The 19,231-nt window shown below is 40.9% G+C and overlaps 1 protein-coding gene across 1 annotated transcript; it reads left to right on the forward strand.

Moving 5' to 3' along the window:
* The first annotated feature begins 8,645 nt into the window (after positions 1-8,645).
* Positions 8,646-19,112, forward strand: LOC146662367 (regulator of G protein signaling 20-like). Its single transcript, XM_085418956.1, has 5 exons — positions 8,646-8,725; positions 9,706-9,866; positions 14,909-14,992; positions 15,077-15,311; positions 17,416-19,112. Exons 2-5 carry the CDS (start codon positions 9,709-9,711, stop codon positions 17,608-17,610), a joined length of 672 nt encoding a protein of 223 aa, XP_085275082.1. The 5' UTR covers positions 8,646-8,725; positions 9,706-9,708; the 3' UTR covers positions 17,611-19,112.
* Positions 19,113-19,231: the final 119 nt, after the last annotated feature.

Below are 19,231 nucleotides of genomic sequence, written 5' to 3' on the forward strand. Positions count from 1 at the left end.
TTATTTTGGAGGAACATATTCCATTTCTCCCGACCTTCATTTTAACTGAGAGGGATCCCTAATTAGTTGCCATATTTTTCAAGTCGCTGTCCGCAGCAGATGAGGTGAGCCTTGTAATAGAGTAATAGCTGTGGCAGAACATTAAACCTTAACAGGCTTCCAGAAAGATGTTAAAAACAGCCCGAGTCCACATGACTGCCCGACTTTGAAGAAAACACCAAAATGTATGGTGTCACTACAGTCCTCTGCACAAGATGTGTGAGCATAAGAGACAGAGAGCAGGAGGAGAAGGATGGGGGGTGGAGAGGAAGGAGGAGGTATACACTCAGTTTATAATGGAAGCCAGATTAGAAATCAAAGAATGATGCAGTGAATCATTTTAGTTTGCAGAGAAAAAATACACAAAAATACACCAAGGAATCAGCGCCAAACGCAAAAGAGCTGCAGTTTTGGGGGTTCTTTTTGGGAGGGGGGTTGTCTGCTGTTGCCTTTTCATGTGTTTGCCTTCCTCCACCTTCTGCTGGAAACTGTTCCTCTTTGGCAGCGAATGAGGCGTGAATATGAAGTACCTTGGTACTTGTCACTCCATTACCTGCTCTCTGTGCTTCTCATTACAACTCCTTCCCCTGGGAATGCATTCTCACTGCAGGGCGAGTGTATTCAAAAGCTTTGTGTTATGCTAGGTGTTCCTGTTGTTCTTTGCCTATGAGTGTATATATAAGCAACAAGCACTTTTAAAGGAGAAAAGAAGCACAAACCAGAGCTTTTACAACTATATTATATAATGTATATTTAACACTGTGGCTGTATTGTGTCATTAGAGGACTAAGGAAAGTGTATTTGTTGGTGTAAGTGCTGAAAAATGTCAAATTCTGTTTGTAACTGTAACTAGACTTGCAAGAAGCAGTGGCAAAAATGCAAATGCAATGGTGTGAAAAAATGTTTGCCCCCTAAACCTAATAACTGGTTGGGCCACCCTTAACAGCAACAAATGCAATCAAGCGTTTGCAGTGACTGGCTGTGAGTCTTTCACAGTGTTGTGGAGAAATTTTGAACCAGTCATCTTTGCAGAATTGTTGTAATTCAGCTGCATTGGAGGGTTTTCACCTTTTTAAGGTCATGCCACAGCATCTCGATCAGTTTCAAGTCAGGAGTTTGACTGAGCTACTCCAAAGTCTTCAAGAATTAGTATACTGGGACATTTATACTTGTCTTTAATGTGTGGTTTTATTCAAACTGTGAAGCACTTTGTCACTGTATGTTTTAAAAAGTAAAGTCAGAGTAGCCCTGTGCTGCACAAGTTGAACAACAGGGTATAACAAGAAAAGTGTCCTGTTGAAATTAGAACTTTTTCTAATTAAAACAAGAAGAATATCTCTTTTCATTCTGCACCTTTTTTGTTAATAACAAGGCAGTTTCCCTGATTTATATGTGAGCATCGTATTTTAACCAATGGACATTTCCACCAGCCCAGAACTGGTTCTATTCTGGTTTAATAGCTGAAATCTTGTTTCATGGAGAGTCTACGGTGGCTCTGAGAGGTCAAATGCACTGCACCTTAAGAAATCACCACCAAATAGAAAACCGCTGCAAAATTAATGGAAGCCAAATAAAACACCACAGAAATAAAAAAAAACAAAAAAAACAATGCAAAAGTAAAATGAAAAAATTATTGTCACGTTACTGGACGCAAGAAAATGACAAAACAGCGACAGAAGTGACAAAGTAACTGTAAATGGCTCATAACAAGTATTATATCAGTCATGAAATTAAAACTCACATTGCCTGCATCTTCTTCTTATTCACAACACGAGTTAATACGTGTCTCAGTGCAATCATTCGTTTTGGTTTCTGTCACTGCTTTTCTGTCACCTTATTGTTTCCCCAAAAAACATTGTGTTTTGTGAGATTTTCATATTTCTATTTCCACTGTGCTTTATTCCACTTTCTGTTGTGTTTTGCATGCTTTCGCAGCGTGTGTTTGACCTCTCAGGGCCACTGTACAGTACAAGGCTTTGACAGAAGTTACTTAAAAGGAAAGAACAAGACATTTTAGGTATCTGTAATATCAGTTCACCTGACTCAACTAAACCAAACTAAAGGATATATACCAGAAACTTGCAGTCAAACGATACAAACTACCACCTTGCTTGGTTTTCACTGTTTGCTGTAAAAAAAAAAAGTCTCTTATCATGTCGGAACGATGGATCTGCTACGGCTTGGTGGTAATGAGGTGACACCCTGGTTCACTAACTCCAGAAAAGAAAACTTTTTTTCTTTAAGTCTTAACTCTGATAGTAAGCCAGTCCTTATCTCTGAACATCAGTGTCCAGCATCACTAATGCCGGCTAACAGAGCAAATCCCTGCAGCCGAGGCTCCAAAATCTTCTGCAAAGCCTTCACAGAAGAGTGGAAGCTTTTAGAGGAGCAGATCTATGCCCGTGGCTTTAATGTGAGATTTTTACAACTCTCATTTGTGTTTAGTTTTAGTATTCACATATACTTGTCACCACAGTGCTATAGGTGTCATCAGATGTGTCAAAACAAGTCAAGCAAGTCATAATATCACACAGATACAGGAGGAATATAGCACAGTCTTCCACACGGGGATCTGGAAGGTGGATGAAGCATTAATCGGCATGCCTGCACTGTCAGTAAACATACATTTTTAATTCAGGTCCTGAATAAAAAATAAAAGTGTTACGCTCTACTGGAAGCCCTCCAAAGGTAATATTCATCATTATGATTCCACCTCCCTGCTGCAAAGAGTCATATAGCGGATGTTCATTGTGAGCATCTGTCACAGGGTATTGCTTTCCGCAACAACAAAGAAAATGACGGCGGCAACCAAAACTTTAAATATCTATGAAGGGCTCAGAGGGAAAACAAATTAAGACACTTCTGAAGTTTTCATTTCATCGAAATGAAAGTGTCTGCCGACTGATGACGCCCCTCCTTTAAGCTGTATGCAGTCGGAGGTCTTCTGCTCCTTCTGTTCTTCTGATCCCTGTAGTTGCCTGTGGCTGGTTAACATTGTGGCAAACCAATTTCCTCCAGTAAGAACAGTTTGCCGGAAACCAGCTGCAGTTCTCTGACAGCGGGAAATGTGTTTCTATAAATGCACTGAAGTTCAAAGAAGAGAGGAAAAACTTTCACTCATCTGTAAGTGGACTATTTTTTACACTAAAGACCAGATTTATAATGCAGAAGATGTGATGTTAGCCTAAAAGACGTTGTCTCTTTGATGCGAATGGTGAGTTTTTAATGTCCCCAAGTGGCCAAAACATCAGTGTCATCGTATCTTATCCGGCCCACAGTTCAGCACAATTCACAGGTTACTGTAACATGTGAAGTACTGAGAAGTCAAGGAGCTCACAAGCGGTCACACCCCTAAATGAAAGTGTTTGAGTGATATTATGTAATATGAGTAGTGACCTTGGCTGTAAAAGACATAAAATCTTCTAAAACATCACCATATCATGGCACTGACAATATTTATTGATGTCAGTGTAAGGCCCAAGGCACACAGGCCTAAAGACCAACTGGTACCCACCAGTCACTGTGGACAAATTTATAATTCTGACCAGCTGTGAGCGGTTGTTAGAGGTTGCTGGCAGTTCCTGTAAAAATTGATTGCTTGAGCCCCTATTACACAAACCTAGAGACCTCAAGATGTTTAAACATGACGGTTTCAACTGTAAAAAGGTGCAACTTTTACTTCAAAGTCTGATGTTCTCCATTTGCAGTTTGCACTCTTTCAAGTTTCACTACAGTTTGTTGGATAGTTAACAAATGTCAGTCAGTATCTTCCACGCAATCTGTGGGTGACTCTGGCAATGTGGTGGAAACCAAAGATAGCAAGACAGCCACAAAAGATCTCGTTAGTCCTTGGTTACTTATAGTTTAATAATACAATATTAACAATCGATCCGTTCGTTTTCTTCTACTTATCCATGTCAGGGTGACAGGGATGCTAGAGCACGTCCCAGCTGTCATAGAGTGAGTGGTGGAGTAACCAATAGCAACCTGTCCTAGAACTCATGCAGATGCAGAAATTCACACCTATGGCCAATTTAAAATCACCAGCTAACTTAACATGTGCATCTTTGGACTGTGGAAGGAAGCTGGAACACCCGAAGGAAGCCCACATGGGGCCTGAAGAACATGCAAATTACACACAAAGGCCCCTGCTGGCTGGTGGATTGAAACCCAGGAACCTCCTTGCTGTGAGGAAACGGCGCTAACCAGCCTTTCCCTATGCTGCCGAAAAGATTAAATACACGTTTATTATAGATTAAGGCGGGACATTCCTGATCCCAGGGGGAACATTAATGTGCGATAAAGTTAATCAAATTTGCTCAACCTTTAGCAGCTGCAACATTAAAGTTATATATGAGAAAATCCACAAGTAATTCCCATCCAGTAATATATGAGCAAGGCTTTCATGTGCTACTAAGTACTCTGCTTCTGCATGTCTACTTTCACTTAGAGTCCCAGGATTAAGCCACATCCGTCAGCTGTGTGGATGTGATTCACCCGAGGACACATTCAGGTATATTCTTCAAAAAAACATACTGTGCAGCAGTGCCCTGCAGGGGCCTTCGGGATATTTCTGGCTCCCACTCACTCAGATATGCAACAGCCCAACATGGCCAGTCAAGCTGCAGAGCTGATAATAAAAAAAAAGGAAGTGAAGTCATTATAGTGGAAACTTCTGCAACTCTGAGATAAACTCTGGCGAGGAGTTCGCAGTGTGTAACTCTATTTTAAATCACTGAGGTAATGACTTTTAATGAAGATGGTGAAATGAGAGACATAATAACGGGAGCGAGTGTAGCTGCACATTTCGTGCGTTCCACTCTGCTGGAAACTGCCTCGACAGACAGCTGGGTGGGTGATTTACTGAATGTCTTTTGGAAGGCTGGATCATTTTGTACAGGGCTGCAAGCTTTGAGACTGATACCATACTGAATTGAAAATGATACCCATATCGGAGAGCCCTATTGGCTGTCAGGTTACAGGCGCTTGCATCCATGTGATAAGATTAAAAGATTCACACATGTGCTTATAACTGCATGTTCCAGCAGTAGATCACAGTAACAGTTATCTCACCGGAGAGCAGGCGGCATTAAAGAGGCAATTCCTCTTAAAGATTACTAGAGCGACGAGATGTTTGATTTATTGCGAACCTTAGGGCGAGAGACTCTGTGTGTGTTGAATATGTTTTATAGCTGCGTCACACATACAAAGTGGAAAGGCATGGGCATTCCCCCTCTGCTGCCAGCCAAGCAGCTAGCATATTTCCACAGCTGCATATGCCAGTTCAGCTGAAGTGCATAATCTCATTTCACAAAATGTGCTGCACAGTGAAAAAATAAGCATATTCAGTGTGATTAGTTTTCCTCCCCTTTGCATGTACCAGGGCATAAACATGGTTGACTCTCATTTACAGTCAGGTATTTTAACATGGCAGTCTATGGAAATTGACTGCCAGCTTCAAGTGGCCATTCAGGGACAGCATTTTTTTTGCACTTGTGGTTTGGCTTCATTTTTGCAGCCTTGCGACGTCACTGCAGGATAGGACTCTACTGCAGGAAAACATTCTCTTTTGGTTAGATTACGCAACACTTCAGAATAATACAGCATGAAAAGCTGCTGTCTCCGGAATAGATTTGATCTTTTAAATTGGTGTTCACAAGTTCAAAGACTACAACTGCAGACAACAAAACTGTGTTTTCTATATTACCTTTTGCAGTCTGTTTTGTGTTCTTTTTTGTGACCCAGGGTGTTTTGCACTCTGCAAATAACACAAAATTTTATTTAAGGCTTACTTTGAAATTATTTTTGAACTCTGCCTTTAAACTTTGAATTACAGTGTTGAAAGAGCCACTAAGATCCTTCACAGGTATAAACACAGCATTTTATTGCTGTAGGAGTTGGAGCTGATTTTAACTGTATGCAGTTTGGTCATTTCACCCAATGGTTCACAACTTGAGGGCAATATTCATACAAATGGTCACCATGAGATGATAAATGTGGCAGGAAATGCTATTTCTGAAGTTTGTATTTACCTGTGAAGCTTTAGCTCCAAAATAGTTAATTGCATGTTTGCTCTACATGCAATAGATCCCTGGTTCAAAAGCAAAAGAAGACACAACCCCAACCTGAAATGGTCATGAGCCAGCGTACTACTAGAGTTGGTCCAGACCCTGGATAAATGTGACAGTTGTGTTAAGAAAGACTAGAATGAATGTCTCTATTTGCTAAAACTACTGATAAATAACATACATTTACAGTCCTGATTTCTTCCTGCATATTTTCTATGTACACATAAAACCGTACCAAGACGTCAGACATGGTGGTGGTGGTGTGGTGGTCTGGGGCTGCTTCAGGACATGGGTGATTTGTTGTAATTAATGGAACCATGATTTTTCCTCTCTAATAGAAGCTCTACCTGAAGGCAAAAGTCCAGCCATCATTGTGTGTCACGGTCCCTGGGTCTCATGCCCTTGGTTTTGCGTTTTCTGTTAGTTCATTATTCCTTTTGAGTTTTGAGAAATAATTTATGTTCATGTTCTGTGTTATTTTATACTTCTTTATTAATGGTGTTATTTTGTATTTTCTTGTGTTAGTTATAGATGACTTCAGATGTATTAGTTCCCTTTAGTGTTCCTGTTCTGTTCTTTCAGTCTTGTGTTTGGTTAGTTTTCTACAGCTGTGCGCCTGTTTTCTCTTCCTTCATTACCTTCTGTGTAATTTGTCTGAGTCTCCGTGTGTCCTTTGTCAAGTCATCCCTCTAAGCTGGGGGTTTCCTAGTCCCATATTTATATGTTTAATGATTTCTGGAAACCTTGGATTCCCAGGCTTGCTTTGTTTATTACTAACACAGCATAACATGACAGTTTGGCCCCAAAGCTCAAGCACACTTGGGTTATGCAGAAAAGTAATGATCCAATATACACCACCAAGTCCACCTCTGAAAGGCTCGAAAAGTAAAAAGGAAGGTTTTAGAGTGTAATTAAGTCAAAGTCCAGACTTAAACCAGATTGAGATGCTTTGGCGTGACCTAGAACAGGTCGTTCATGCTCAAAAACCCTCCAATGTGGCTGAATTCAAACAATTCTGCAAAGAAGACTGGGACAAAATTCCTCCACAGTGAAGTGAAAGACTCGCTGCCAGCTACCAAAAAGGCTTAATTGCAGTATTTGCTGCTGAGCGTTGCACAATCAGTTATTAGATTTGGGGGACAATTACTTTTTCACACGGCGCCATGTAGGTTTTGGATAACTAAAAAAATCCTTAATACATGAAATCATCCTTTAAAAGCTGCATTTTGGATTTACTCTGGTTATTTTTGTCTAATTTTCTAATTTGTTTGATAACGTGAAATATTTAAATGTGAGAAATATGCAAAAAAAGTCAAATACTTTTTACAGGGCTGTAAAAAATGATTTGAGATGTTCTATATTCTATAGCAATTTATAATCCAGTCACACTATTAAGCATTAGTGAGGTGATGTCATTTAGAAATACACCTATGTTTACCCATCTGTTACTGTGACACCATGTACACCTATCACTGCAGTACATGGTGTTACCACCCGACTCAGAAGCTGCAACAAAAGTATGGAGACTGACACCAGAGTTTCAAAAAAAATAGGTTTGATTTTAAATTATTTTAAATTACGTAGGTTTACATGGATTGACGCACAATAAAAAGTAGCATTCATCTAAAAAGCTCCAGCGCATTTTCTTAACTGCAGCATTATATGTGACTCTGTTTTAGTTTTATGCACAAAAGCCTATTGCATATTCTGAAAAGACAAATAACTGAGTGGTTAAATGAACTGTGTAGAATAAATGGTTAATAAAAGCCAGAGATTTTTAGAGATAAAAACTGATCTAAAATCCTGGCTTCAGCCCAGCATGAGGACAGATGGGTTTATGCAGCCTGCTCTCTACATAAAGCAGAATCTTGTCATGGCTGAAGAAGTGCAGTGATTGCTTTTTATCATTTAGATTCAGTTTAGTTAACAGTCACTTAATCGAATTTTACTTCTCCTGATTTGCCCTCCATTGGGCTCAGCATCCCCTGGGGGTCTGCTGCTAGGCCCCGGCGTTTTTAAATAGAGCGCCGCTGCCCTCTGGTGGATTCAAGTGGTGCTGACCACACTGGGAGCACACTAGGTGCAGATGTTGATTTGGATCTTCCAGATGTTTGATTAAATTAGTCAGGGTTGTGACGTCTACAGCGTCTTAATATCTGCCACCACTGACTCCAGAATCCAAAAATGCACCCAGTAAAATAAATGCATTACCAACCAGATTATGAGTGATACAGGCAACGATTTAAGAATATATTACGTTTCTTCATAATTCAATTCAACAGAAATTGACCCAATCGCAGAAACTTTATTGATTATATACCAGCAGCATTTCATTGCCTCCAAAAACAAAACCCCCCATGAATAATAATTTACAAGAATCTCTGTTTATTATCTGTGTCACGCAATAGACTTCCTGCCCCATCTGTCAAGAAGAAGCCATTGCTGTAACAGACAGCGCACATTGTGTTCTGGCAGTTAATGCATGGACGCAGAAAAATCTTTTCACACTTGCAGGAAACGCATGCGCATAGAGGAAACCAACTGGTTTGTGTCAAGCCGAGGCAGACGGACGTGATCGAGCCAAAAATCACCTGTATTCTGGCATTCATGGTGACACAGTGAGTACACATTTATATTTTTATAACAGAGAGGGCGTCTTAAAAACGACTGAAAGCACGACTGGTTGTGCAGTTTTTCTTCTTCTTCTTCTTCTTTTCTTTTTTGGAAAATAAGGCGGGTAGTTACAGGGTCCAGTGAGGCTGAAGCATTCTTATCTGGATGTTCCTCCAGCAACCAGGAATATTAGAATTAATTTCTAGACAATTTGTGCACACTGTCATCCGTGCTAAAATAAAATCATCGATCATTAAACGAACCTAGATATTAGCAGATCTGCTGCTTCTTTTTGCCTCTAAAGGGAGAGAGAATAATGTGAGTGGACGCGAAATTATCAGTATTTCTGATCATAATGATTGCATTATGTTCCTATAAATGGCTGCTTGCTGTAGGGAGACTGTTTTCCTTGTATCGTGTATCCTCCCGAGGATGCGATTGCTGCGGTCCAGGAGTAACGCCTTGTCGCTATCATTACTGCTCATCCCTCACAGACGGAGAGGGGAGATGAGGGAGAGAGGAGGGGGGGACAGGGGGGCGGGGGTTGGGTTTTGTTACATTCAGCATAATCCAGCAAACCCTTGATTAAAAAAATCCACTGGCTTCTCGAGCTGTTTGCATTCATATATTTATATATTTCATGTCGATCGCTGTTGCATTGTGCAAAAGTTGATCGTGAAGTGTTCGCGCATTCCGCAAGACACGTTTATTCACCTCAGGTAGTTTCAATTTAGCAAGCACGGATTTCAGCACGAGATTTCCGTATCATTTAGGCTTGAGTCGCTTTTTTTCCTCCTCTCAATCCTCCTTAGAACTGCGCGCCGGCTGTCAGATCTCTAATCTCTTGCGATTTCTTGGACTGTGATGTTTTGCGTGTGATGCTTCCGCTTAATGCGGTAATGATCTTCCAGTGAAACTTCTCCTACCACCATCACCACCACCCTGCTTTCCGCGCAGCTCTCTCACTGTAGTCTTCTGCTTTCAGCCCATGGGCTCAGAGCGGGAGGAGATGCGTAAGACACAGGTGCAGGTTCATCAAGAAGCAGCTGCCAGTGTCCTCCAAGCGCGCACCAGAATGGGAAACACCCCCACCAACGCCTCAAATGCCTGCTGCTTCTGCTGGTGCTGCTGCTGTAGCTGTTCCTGGTAAGGAGAAACACTCCACTGAATCCCACACATCCACACACAGATTTATACACTGATGACTTAAGTCCTCTCATTAATTACATTTCCTTAAATTTCACGGGTTCATGAGTTTTGCATGAGTTGCTTGCTGTTATTGTGTGGCCGAGATTAATCCTGAACTCACTCAAATTTGGTCCAGCAGGACTGATTGGTGTCAGCTGTAGCTAATTTCACAGCTAATAAGACTGTGGGACTTAAGCAAGCAGCGGGCATATGGCATGCGTGTGTACAAGGAGCAAGATGTCAAATGGTGTGGCTACGTACAATTCGGGAGGGAGGGTGTCGTTTGCAGCTGGTTGGGGGCTGCATGCAGTGAAAGAAGATAGTGAAGGGGAGGGTAGTTGCCTTCTTCAGCTAGTGTAGGGCTGGGCATAGGAATGCAAGGTGCTGTTGTTGCTCCTGAGTGAGCTGCTGCTTTGAGTGCCATTGTCTCCACGCATTATTCTATGTCTCTGCCACAGCCCCACTCAAGTGGATCTTGTTTTTGAGCAATTTTAGTATCTCTGTTTTGCTTTCATGTCTCCCACTGATCACCAATTGTTATTTTTACTTCCAAAACACGTGTTTAAGGCACCAAAGTGGCCTTAAACTAAATCACTTTAGTTGCCACAGAAAGGAGTGCGCCACGCTCGAAAAACGCTGAACAACCCTGCCCAGTGAACTGCACTAAAGCGTAGCCAGAATGTACAGTGTTGTATTTTATCTACACCTAAGTAAAACTAAAGAAGAAAAAATACAATTAGAAAACTAAAACAGAATGCAAGCACAACTACACAACTATAGCAATGCATAATAGATAGCAATAAGACTAAAAGGACAGTTCTTTTAAAAGCAATGAAATATGCACAGGAAATGAAACCGGTCTTAAAAAGAAATAAAAATATGCAGCAGTTTCCTTGAATTTCCTGTTAAAGTGAAAAACAAGAATATGACAAACAAAATAAAGCACTCATGCTCTATAATAAGATGGCGAGTATGACAAAATGTGTTACATATAGCCTGTCAAGAGGCATGAGAGAAGGGAGAGGTTCAGCTGATAAGCACCTGATGGGAAAAAAAACACCCAAACCTTAAAGTGTTCTGGTTTTGTGACTTCACAATGCCAATGTTTACGGTTTTTGGCAATGCTATCACATAGATTTCACAGACTATAATAGCATTTTTGTCATTTATGATCGATTAAACAGAAAAATCTACCGATGTAACACTGAGTTTATTGATTGCTGAGTAAGTGGCCCATGAAAACAACCAGTCATTACAATTATCCAGTGTTTTCACAACTCATTTCCCAACAGAGCTGCAGGATTCTCGAAATGCGATTCAGGATCCCTAGAGCTCTGCAACCAATAAGATTGTTGTATTACTAAAATGGGTATATCTACAGATAGGGACAGTACTGTGCAAAGTCTTGAGCCAGCCCTCATGGCTGTATAGCTTCCTCGGAAAATGGGAATTGGGTGCATGTGTTACTGAAATATGTGCAAACATACATGGAAACACAGTATATAAGACAAAAACTGAGTTTGTACAATTTTGATGAGCTTGACAGTTATTATTTGGTATGAACACCTTTTATTCTTCAACACAGCCTGAACTATTTAGACAAGCTTCCTTGTAATTTCTTTAAGTAGTCTTCAGAATAGTTCTCCAGGCTTCTTGAAGGCCATTCAAACCCCACCCTGCTTCAGTAATGTTATGGTCCAGGCTACTGGGAGGCCAATCCATGACTCACAGACAACCACTTTGTGTTTTTTGTTTTGTCCAGGTATGCTTTTACTGCATTAGGAGTGTGTTTGTGATCATTTTAATACTGAAAAATCAAGCCATTGCCATTCAAATGTGATTCAGATGGTGGATCAAATCTGATGGTAATGTTTGGTGTTCATATTTCCATCAGCCTCGATGCCAACACCTGATGTTCTAAAAGAGGACTTTTTGTGCAGTAGCATGAGCTTAATGTTTTTAACTCTGAAGCTATGGAAACTCCCATATGATTTTGAGCCATCACATCACATGTCTGGAGTATTTTGCTTGAAAAGTTTTAGAATGGAAATAGTGCTGAGCATAAGAGTACAAATGGTAGTGAAGGTGTATATTCAGTTTGTTATTAGGACTATTTTGTCCTCTGTAAGTGGTCCCTGCTCCCAAAAAAGCTTCCACAAACAGCAAATCATGAAGAAAGTGGTCATTACAAGTTCCCAGAGCAAAAGTTTACACCGCCAACTGTCTTGGTTTGTCCAAACAATGATTTTTAATTTGCAGAGACATAAACCAGAAAACGTTAAATCAAATAAAAATCTAATAGTTTCCGTCTGGAATAAAATGAGACGTATGTTGTAGTAACAGCTCAACAACAGATGCACCTCCCTTTTGACTCCAACCTCTCATTCATTTACCAGCACCATCCACACAGCAACCCAGAAAAACATAAACTCAGTGGCCCCGTGACCGGCGCCGGCTCTCGTCGGATGGAGGCCTCAGGGGGGGTTAAACCTGTTTTGGAATTATCAGCTATTTGCTTTTGCTTCCTCTGAGGACAGCCGACCTGTTGTATGCAGAACGTGGTCGCGATAATTCACTCCGCTGGGGATGAGTAATACGTTTTTTATTCTACATCTGTATGACTTTAATTTAATTGTTGCACAGCTTCAAACACCACATTCCCAGGTGGGATGGCTCACAATGGACTCTCACCTGAACCAATTAGCCGACAGCCAGCTGCTACTTCAGGCAGAGAGAAGGTTTTAATTCCACACAGGTGAGACTCACAGGATGAGCTGGACAGTTGACACACTATACTTTTTACAGAAACGTTCCCAGTGGATCAGCCTGAACGTGCTGTAAATGTTCTCTCATTTCAAATGAAGAAGAAACTATAGAATGCATAGTGCTCCTGCTACACTACACTGTTGGAAATCAGTGTTTGCAATAGACTTTTTGACTGAGGATTGCATGAAATTTAAAGTATTTCTGGGTTTTGATATTATCTCAGTCTAGTGTCTACATATAGGGTATGTAGACACCAGCCCATTTTTAATGTGTACCATTTGGGATTGGCTTCTTAGTTTTATTTAAGGGAAGTCATGAGGCTAGACTGTATAATATTAAACCAATGGTTCCTGAGGTTTTTGATTGTTTGCTGCTGGAGAAATTTTAAAGTCCATATAATGCATTTGGGGTATGTCACTTTCCCTATGAATGTAAAGAGTTAGCAGAGTTATAATGTAATATCGAAAGGAGTTATACAAAGAAAAACACTGCTCTTGAGCGCACACCATAAAAACGTGGCCATCACATTGCTTTTGGCCTGTGCATTTTGAGGCCTTAAGGTTAGTGTATTGGTCACCACCATGGTGGCTTTTTGGGAGCCAGAAGTAACTGTATCTGGACAAGAGGGTGGAGTGTTAAGTGATCAGCTAGTTCTAGCAAGCCTGGTTACAAGGCTCTAGCTATATGTGAAAAAGAAGATTTTCACAGGACTACATAGAGTCCTGTTGCTCCTGTGCTTGTGATCGTTGTCCTGTTGGATGAACCAAACGTGGGCCAAGCTTTAGCTGCTCAACAGATGGCCTCACATTTGACTCTAGAATACTTTTGGTATGCAGGGGAGATTGCGGTCAAACCAATGACTGCATAGTGCATAGAGTTGTGTGAAAAGTTTGGATCTACTAATAAGCGGTTTGAATGTCACAGATCCATTGCATACATTGTTTAACTGTCTTCATGATGTGAGAACCTGGCTATCTCAAAACTCTTTAACCTTGAATGACAGTAAAACTGAAGTTATTGTCTTTGACAGCCATATTCCATTGAACCAACTAACTGTTACCCTTTGACCCACTTCCTAGCTACCTCTCCCACGTTGTAAGACTCCCTATTGCCATTCGCTCTTCTGAGACTGTTCAGTCTTTTAAATCTCATTTAAAGACCCATCTTTTTACTCTGGCTTTGATGTAAGATAGTTTGATTATCATTTGGTTGGTTTCTATGTTTGTCTCGTCTTGCGTTGTATTTGTCTTATTTTTATTTCCTAATTTGTGAAGCATTTTGATCAAAACTGTTGTTTTTAAATGTGCTATATAAATACATTTTGATTTGATTTGAAGCCCAAAGTAAAAGGAAAAAAATACTACAGTTTAACTCAGCAAAGCTGAAGCACAAACATCTTGGATGGCTACACCTCACAGACATGACATTAGTGACATTAGTCATCATGACATTAGTCAGATAATCTATTTTCCACAAAAGTACAACCGCGGTGCAGTGCATTGACTTTTGGACAGCTGTGAATCTGCACAGCTAGGCTGCTAATGCCAGTATCCTGAACAATGAGTTTTACATATTAAAAAATACCATATTATAAACGTGCTCTAAATTTGGGCATTTTAACACGGAAGTCTGTGGGTGTTGACTCTATTATGGAGCCAGCCTCAAGTGGCCACTAGAGGAAATGCAGTTTTCGGCTCCAGAGGTTGCTACTTGCATCATCATGTAACATATTTACACAATGTCTGCTTTGAGGCTAGCTGGTACACCTGCAAACAAATTATGAGCAGTCGGCCCTTATTTCTAAATTGTTTAGCCACAAGCAAAATGTTAAAAATGTTCTCTTATTGGCTGTAAGGACAAATACAGTCGTGATGCACGTCACAGCGACTGAGGAACAAATGCATTACTTTTAATCCTGATGGTAATGTCAGCAAACTGCATGGCTAATGTAGCTACGGATCCCATTAGTTCTGATCGTAGGCCCAGTGTGACACAAACTCAAACAACAGCAGGTGTTTTCATGTCTCCTTAAGGGCCTCCACATGTATTTTGCCATGCATTGAATTATAACATGTATTTATTCTGTCTGATAACAAATGGTCACATTAGAAGATTTTCCAATTTTGAATGTCTAGCTCAAGCTGCAGGGTGAAAAACTGAAAACCGGGTGACAAACTGCTTTAAAAACATTCATGATCAAAACGTCAAAGCTCTCCGTGTTATTTGTCTTTCAGTTTGACTGTTAGAAATGAAGACGAAACAATACAAAGGTCCACGTTTGAGAGCAGGACGGACAAAACCACTAATTGCGAAGAAAGGTGAGTTCAGCGATACAGAATCTGTGACATTGCTGTGGAAATTCGGTGACATGCCAACGCATCCATTATTCTTTTATTTTCCAGCCCAAAGCCTACTCTGGAAGACACTCGCTCCTGGGCGATGTCATTTGAAAGGGTGATGAAAAGTGCAGCCGGGCGAAGCTGCTTCAGGCAGTTCCTGAGAACAGAGTTCAGCGAGGAGAACATGATGTTCTGGCTCGCCTGCGAGGAGCTCAAAAAGGAGACGAACAAGACTGTGGTGGAGGAGAAAGTCCGCCAGATCTATGAGGACTTCATCTCCATCCTTTCCCCTAAAGAGGTGAGTAAATAATACTTAGAATGATCATATCTAAGTTTATCAACAGAACATCATAAATGTGTTCTCTAGCCTTGATCTTCTCAGATATGTTATGATAAGTTATCATTTTTAAAATATCAAAACATTTTTCATAATCTGCAGATTAGCTTATTGTAAATAAATTTTGGATGAAAGAATAATCAGCTCAGTTTCTTTGTCCCAAGTAGCAACCATATTATCACATATGTTTACTACAGTTCAAATGCTGACAATCAACACATTCTCACTCCTGAGGTGTAATATTGCAGATTGCTTTTGCTGCATTGCAGGCAGCTTTTATGTTCCTTTTTTTTAGCTCTAAGATCGACTTCACCAAAAGTCTCACAGTGGCTGTTTTAGGGTGTAGAGTGTATATAGAGTCAGGGTGTCAAAGTATAACAGCACTGACAACAAGTGGAGTATTATAAATATCATGTTAATGACAGGCTGCAAGAACAGTATTGTTAATAACCCACCAACAGCAAGTGTAGCTACCAGTAACATAAACCAGCCAACAGTCATAAAAAAGGAAAAAAGACTAGCTAGAGACCACTAAACAACATATAAAAGGCATGTGAACTGACAGGTTGAAGTCGCCTTACTAATTTATGGATTATGTCAAAAGAAGGCATGTAAGTAGATATTTTTGAGTCAAAAGTGGTTAAAGCAGTAATTTTACATTTTCAAGCTGGTAGCAGGAAGCCTCGTTGATATATACTCACTGGCTACTCCATTAGTTACATGTTGCTAGTACCAGGCTGGACCCCTTATGCCTTCAGAACTGCCTTCATTCATCATAGCACAGACTCAACAAGGTGCTGGAATCATTCCTCTGAGATTTTTTACATAATGACACAACAGCATCAAACAGTTGCTGTATTGTATTGAGATCTGGTCACCTTGGAATCTATTGCCATGTTCAAAAGACCAGTTTCTAATTTGAACACTGTGGTCATGAAGAGATGGGCGTGGTCAGCATCAATACCCAGGTAGGCTGTGGTGTTTACACGACACTCAGTTGGTATTAAGAGACTGAAAGTGTGCCATGAAAATATCCCACACATTATTAAACCAGAAGCCTGAACTGCTGATAGAAGGCAACAGAAATCTAAATCTTCTTTTGTCCAGTCTTGGTGAGCCTGTGTGAACTGTAGTATCAGTTTCCTGTTCTTAACGGACATCAGATCACTCGGAGTGGTCTTCAGCTGGTGTAGGCCATCTGCTTCAAGATTCAGCATGTTGTTTATTCACTCTTCTGTATATCTTTCTTATAACAAGCAGTTATTTGAGCTTCTGTCGCCTTCTTGCCAGCTTAAAGCAGGCTGACCGTTCTCTGAGCTCTGGCATCAACAAGGCTTTTTCACCCAGAGAACTGAGGCTCACAGGATATTTCCTCTTTTTCTCTTTTCCACTCTGCTTAAACTCTAGAGATGGTTGCGTGGAGAAATCTCAGTAGATTGGGGCGATCGTGGCTCAAGAGTTGGGAGTTCGCCTTGTAATCGGAAGGTTGCCGGTTCGAGCCCCGGCTCGGACAGTCTCGGTCGTTGTGTCCTTGGGCAAGACACTTCACCCGTTGCCTACTGGTGGTGGTCAGAGGGCCCGGTGGCGCCAGTGTTCGGCAGCCTCGCCTCTGTCAGTGTGCCCCAGGGTGGCTGTGGCTACAATGTAGCTTGCCATCACCAGTGTGTGAATGGGTGGATGACTGGATATGTAAAGCGCTTTGGGGTCCTTAGGGACTAGTAAAGCGCTATATAAATACAGGCCATTTACCATTTTTAGATCTGCAGTTAAAATATTTAGACCAGTCCAACTGGAACATTCACTTAAATCACATTGTGTTCTGATGCTCAGTTTGAACTTCAGCAGGTCATCTCGACCACGTCGACATGCCTAAATGTATTGAGTTGGTGCCGTGTGATTGGCTAATAAGGCATTTGCAGTAACGAGCAGTTAAACAAGCATCTGAAAGTGTCACGCAGAGTATAAAATCCTCGTGTGGAAGTTGTTTTGTCCTTTTATATGTGCATTTTTTTTAAATCCATCATCCGTGCTATTGAACATTCTTCTGTCTCCTCGTCCTCTCCAGGTCAGTCTGGATTCACGCGTCCGAGAAGTGATAAACCGCAATATGCTTGAGCCGACCTCGCACACGTTCGACGATGCTCAGCAGCAGATCTACACGCTGATGCAGAGAGACTCGTACCCCCGCTTTATAAACTCATCTGCGTACGCAGATCTGCTGAAGAGCCTGGAGGAGTCTCAGTCTCCCTCTGAGCCATAGACTCTCCACTGCCACACAATGCTTTCTAGCGCATGCGTCCCACCCGAAGGAGTTTCGTGTTCATGTTGGAGTCCTGCTATTTAAAGAAAGACAGACGTGAAAATGAACACTACTTATCCAGCTGTAACTGCTGTTTATTTACCCACGATTAGCTTACCAAAACCTTTGGAGCAAACAAGAACAAATGCTCGGTTCAGCATCAGTTACTTGTCTAAAACATATCTATATTTTTATATACTCCCTAACGCTTGACATTGCACTTTTCTACCTTGTTTAATGAGGGAACGCATGTATCTGTGAGCACTGCATTTGTATTTAGGTATATTGTGAGCCTTAATGCATATCCAGTTCTTGTAGAAAGTAGTAGTTTTTATTTAACGGTAAAATTAAGAAGAAGGAAAGTGCCTTGGAATAAGATCTTCTACACTAGCACCTTTGGTCTAAAACGAATGGTGCGACAATGACTTCACACGTTGGTGCTTTTAGCTCTTCTCAAAGATCAAAGTTTTTACAACTTGATGAGCTGATACCCAGAAATAGATCTTGTCTTTGTGTTTCAATACTGTGATACTAGTCTATATTTAATTTAAGCAAAACAGGGAAAAACAAACTGAATATATGACCATGACCACTGATATATTTGTGTATTTAAAAATTTGTGTGAAATAACTATATGAATTCTCACATAAATAAAGCACAATCATACGTTGCGTTTCCTGTCATGTGTCATGAACATTCACAGTAGAGTCTATGCTTTCACCTCATTATGTATCGCACATGTAGTACTGTAGTTTTTGCAGTGTGTTAAGAACAGTTTTCAGAAACGACTTACACTTTAGGACAGCCAACAACATATTGGCTGTCCTACTTAATCAGGTAAGAAGGCTGATGAAATCCCAGGTGCTAATATTGTATCTACAATTATGTAAACCCAAATGCAGGAGGAGAGGAATGAAAGAAAGTAGAAGAGAAACTACATGTGTTTAAATGCGAGGGGGGCAGGTGGAAAAGTGAAGGGGGGTGATTTTAAATGCCTGGGATCAACCATCCAAAGCAATAAACAGTGCACGAGAGAAGTGAAAGAGAGTAAAGTCTGGGTGGAACGGGTGGAGACCAGAGTCAGGGGTGATTTGTAAAAGATGGCTAGAGATAAGAGTCAAAGGGAAGGTTTATAATATGCTAGTGCTATGATGGTTTGGAGATTGTGGCTCTGATAAAAAGACGAGAGGCCGAGCTAAAGATTTTCACTGGGAGTGGCCAGAGTGGACAGGAGTAGAAATGAGTATATCAGAGGGAGTTTGGAGACAAAGTCTAGGAGGCAATGCTGAGATGGTTCGGTCATGTGCAGAGGAAGGATAGTGGATATGCTTGACCAAGAATGCTGAATATGCTAGACAGGAGGAAAAGACCTCAGAGAAGATTCATGGATGAGGGGAAAGAGGACATGCAGAGGGTTGGTGTGACAGAGGACGCTGGGATAGGGGGAGATGGAGGCAGATGATTCAATGTGGTGACCACTAAAGGGAGGAAAAAAGAAATCTGAGAAGCTGGCAGCAATAAATATTTGACCTTTTAGCTTGGCGATGTGCCTTAATTAATAATTCATCACCAGACCAGAGCT

Source organism: Rhamphochromis longiceps, linkage group LG9 (genome assembly GCF_057381845.1).
Source record: "Rhamphochromis longiceps isolate RC_006_pf linkage group LG9, R_longiceps_female_GT1.1, whole genome shotgun sequence".
Taxonomy (NCBI): Eukaryota; Metazoa; Chordata; class Actinopteri; order Cichliformes; family Cichlidae; genus Rhamphochromis; species Rhamphochromis longiceps.